This window comes from Berghia stephanieae, chromosome 8, assembly GCF_034508935.2.
Source record: "Berghia stephanieae isolate SIO BIC M18660-M18661 chromosome 8, UCSD_Bste_1.3, whole genome shotgun sequence".
NCBI lineage: Eukaryota > Metazoa > Mollusca > Gastropoda > Nudibranchia > Aeolidiidae > Berghia > Berghia stephanieae.
In genome coordinates this window covers 44,512,054-44,513,999 of record NC_088367.1, presented here as the reverse complement: position 1 = coordinate 44,513,999, position 1,946 = coordinate 44,512,054, and the positions used below count along the sequence as shown (strand labels likewise).

At 30.5% G+C, this 1,946-nt stretch overlaps 1 protein-coding gene across 1 annotated transcript in view; it reads left to right on the top strand.

Annotated features, from left to right (window-relative positions):
* LOC144979025 (uncharacterized) overlaps positions 1–998 on the top strand; it is a 26,124-nt gene extending 25,126 nt beyond the window's left edge. The window contains exons 9-10 of the mRNA XM_078925640.1: positions 207–288; positions 825–998. Of these exons, the coding sequence (XP_078781766.1) occupies positions 207–288; positions 825–948 (206 nt within the window). The 3' untranslated portion in view covers positions 949–998. The remainder of the gene's footprint in view (positions 1–206; positions 289–824) is intronic.
* Positions 999–1,946: the final 948 nt, after the last annotated feature.

Sequence of the window (1,946 nt, the reverse complement as noted above, 5' to 3'; positions counted from 1 at the left end):
GTTTAATCAAGTCCATAATTGCGATCGGTTATCAGACCTGAAAAAATATGCACCTGGCACTTCATCAATAAAACCATGACTAATTTAGGTTATCAGACCTGCAAATAAGGACACGTCGTTGTGTCCAACCCAACATAATACCATTTTGATGAGATGGGCCTCATTTAAACAGGTGTGTTTTTGTTTTGTACTATTTACTTCAACAGATGTTTGCAATTTCAAAGCCATTCGCTCGTGCATCGATAATTTCTTCCACGATGACGATGATGCCGCAGTCTGCTCAATTCGGTAAGTTTGTTGAACACTTATATAGCGCAGTCTGCTCAATTCCGTAAGTTTGAACACTTATATAGCGTATAATTTCATGATTTTCAAGCTCAGATCGTGTCTGATTGTGTGTTTTATGAAATTTAATAATATTGTGCTTTTTAAATCGTTGTGGGTGTACCACTCTAGTGTATCAAATAGAAAAAAGGGTGGTGGGGGTGGGGGGGGGGGTAGTAGTCGTAATACAAGATTTGCCTGCACTTTGGCCAAACTATACATATATATATATATATATATATATATATATATATATATATATTTATATATATATATATATATATATATATATATATATATATATGTGTGTGTGTGTGTGTGTGTGTGTGTGTGTGTGTGGTAATGATGATGCTGATGATAATGATATGACGATGATGATGATGATGACAATGACGATGACAACGACAATAACGACGAAAACGATGGTAATTATGAAGTACAACAAAGAAAACATCGATGCCAACTGATAACATAACATTGTTGATTTTGTCGTTTTCCAGCGATGCCCATGCAGCAATAAATTGCCTCCGGGACATCAAGCCATACTGCACCTCGGACAGTCACCTAACTGTCATCAACGACAACGTCAGACACATTCGTCAGTACTGTCGAATACCTGAATAATCCAGGAATATATTCCCTTTTACGAGAAATAAACATCCTAATGACAATCATGCCTGTTCTTATTTATTCATTTATTATTTATTTATTTATTTATTTGTTTGTTTCTTTGTTTATTTATTTATTAATTTTATTATTTTTTTTTAGATTGTTTTATTTATTTATTTATTTATTTATTTATTTATTTATTTATTTATTTATTTATTTATTTATTTATTTATGTATTTACTTAGTTATTTATTTATTTACCTATTTATTTATTTATTTAGTTATTCACATATTTCGGCTGAGGAGGTGCGATCGAAGCAATAAAACAATAATTGTTCCAACAAAAAATGTGAGTGTCCCTTTTATATTTACAATATTATAGGGCTAACGATGGTCGGCGGATCAAACCTCTGAAGTCTCGATTTTCACGACCGGCGGATCGACACCAAAACATCACAGGAAATACGAAACAACACACAATCATAAACAACAATAACGATTATACTCCCCGTAGATTGCCCTAGTGGCATGAAACAGTTCTTTAGAAATCAACAATAATTCTATTTTATTTATTTATATTTACCACTCCTTTAACATTTTAAAGTCGAGCACTTTTATTTCGTGGTTTTTATTTCATAACCTTATATATGAGTTTGGTTTGTTGTCTGTTGTTGTTTGTTGACCACTTCAACAAACAACAACAGACAACAAACCAAACTCATGTAACACACAGTCCTGACGATGGCTGAAAGACCTGAAACATCGATGTAGACTGACTCCAACATTGTGGTAAATATATATATATATATATATAATATATATATATATATATATATATATATATATATATATATATATATATATATATATATATATATATATGTATAATTATAAGTTTAAGCTTATTAAATCTGAGTTAATTTTTTTAACTTCATGGAGAGTGAGAATCGTGTATTAATTAAACTTTATAAAATCCAAAAAAATTAACAGCCCAAATTTGATAATTTTGACTT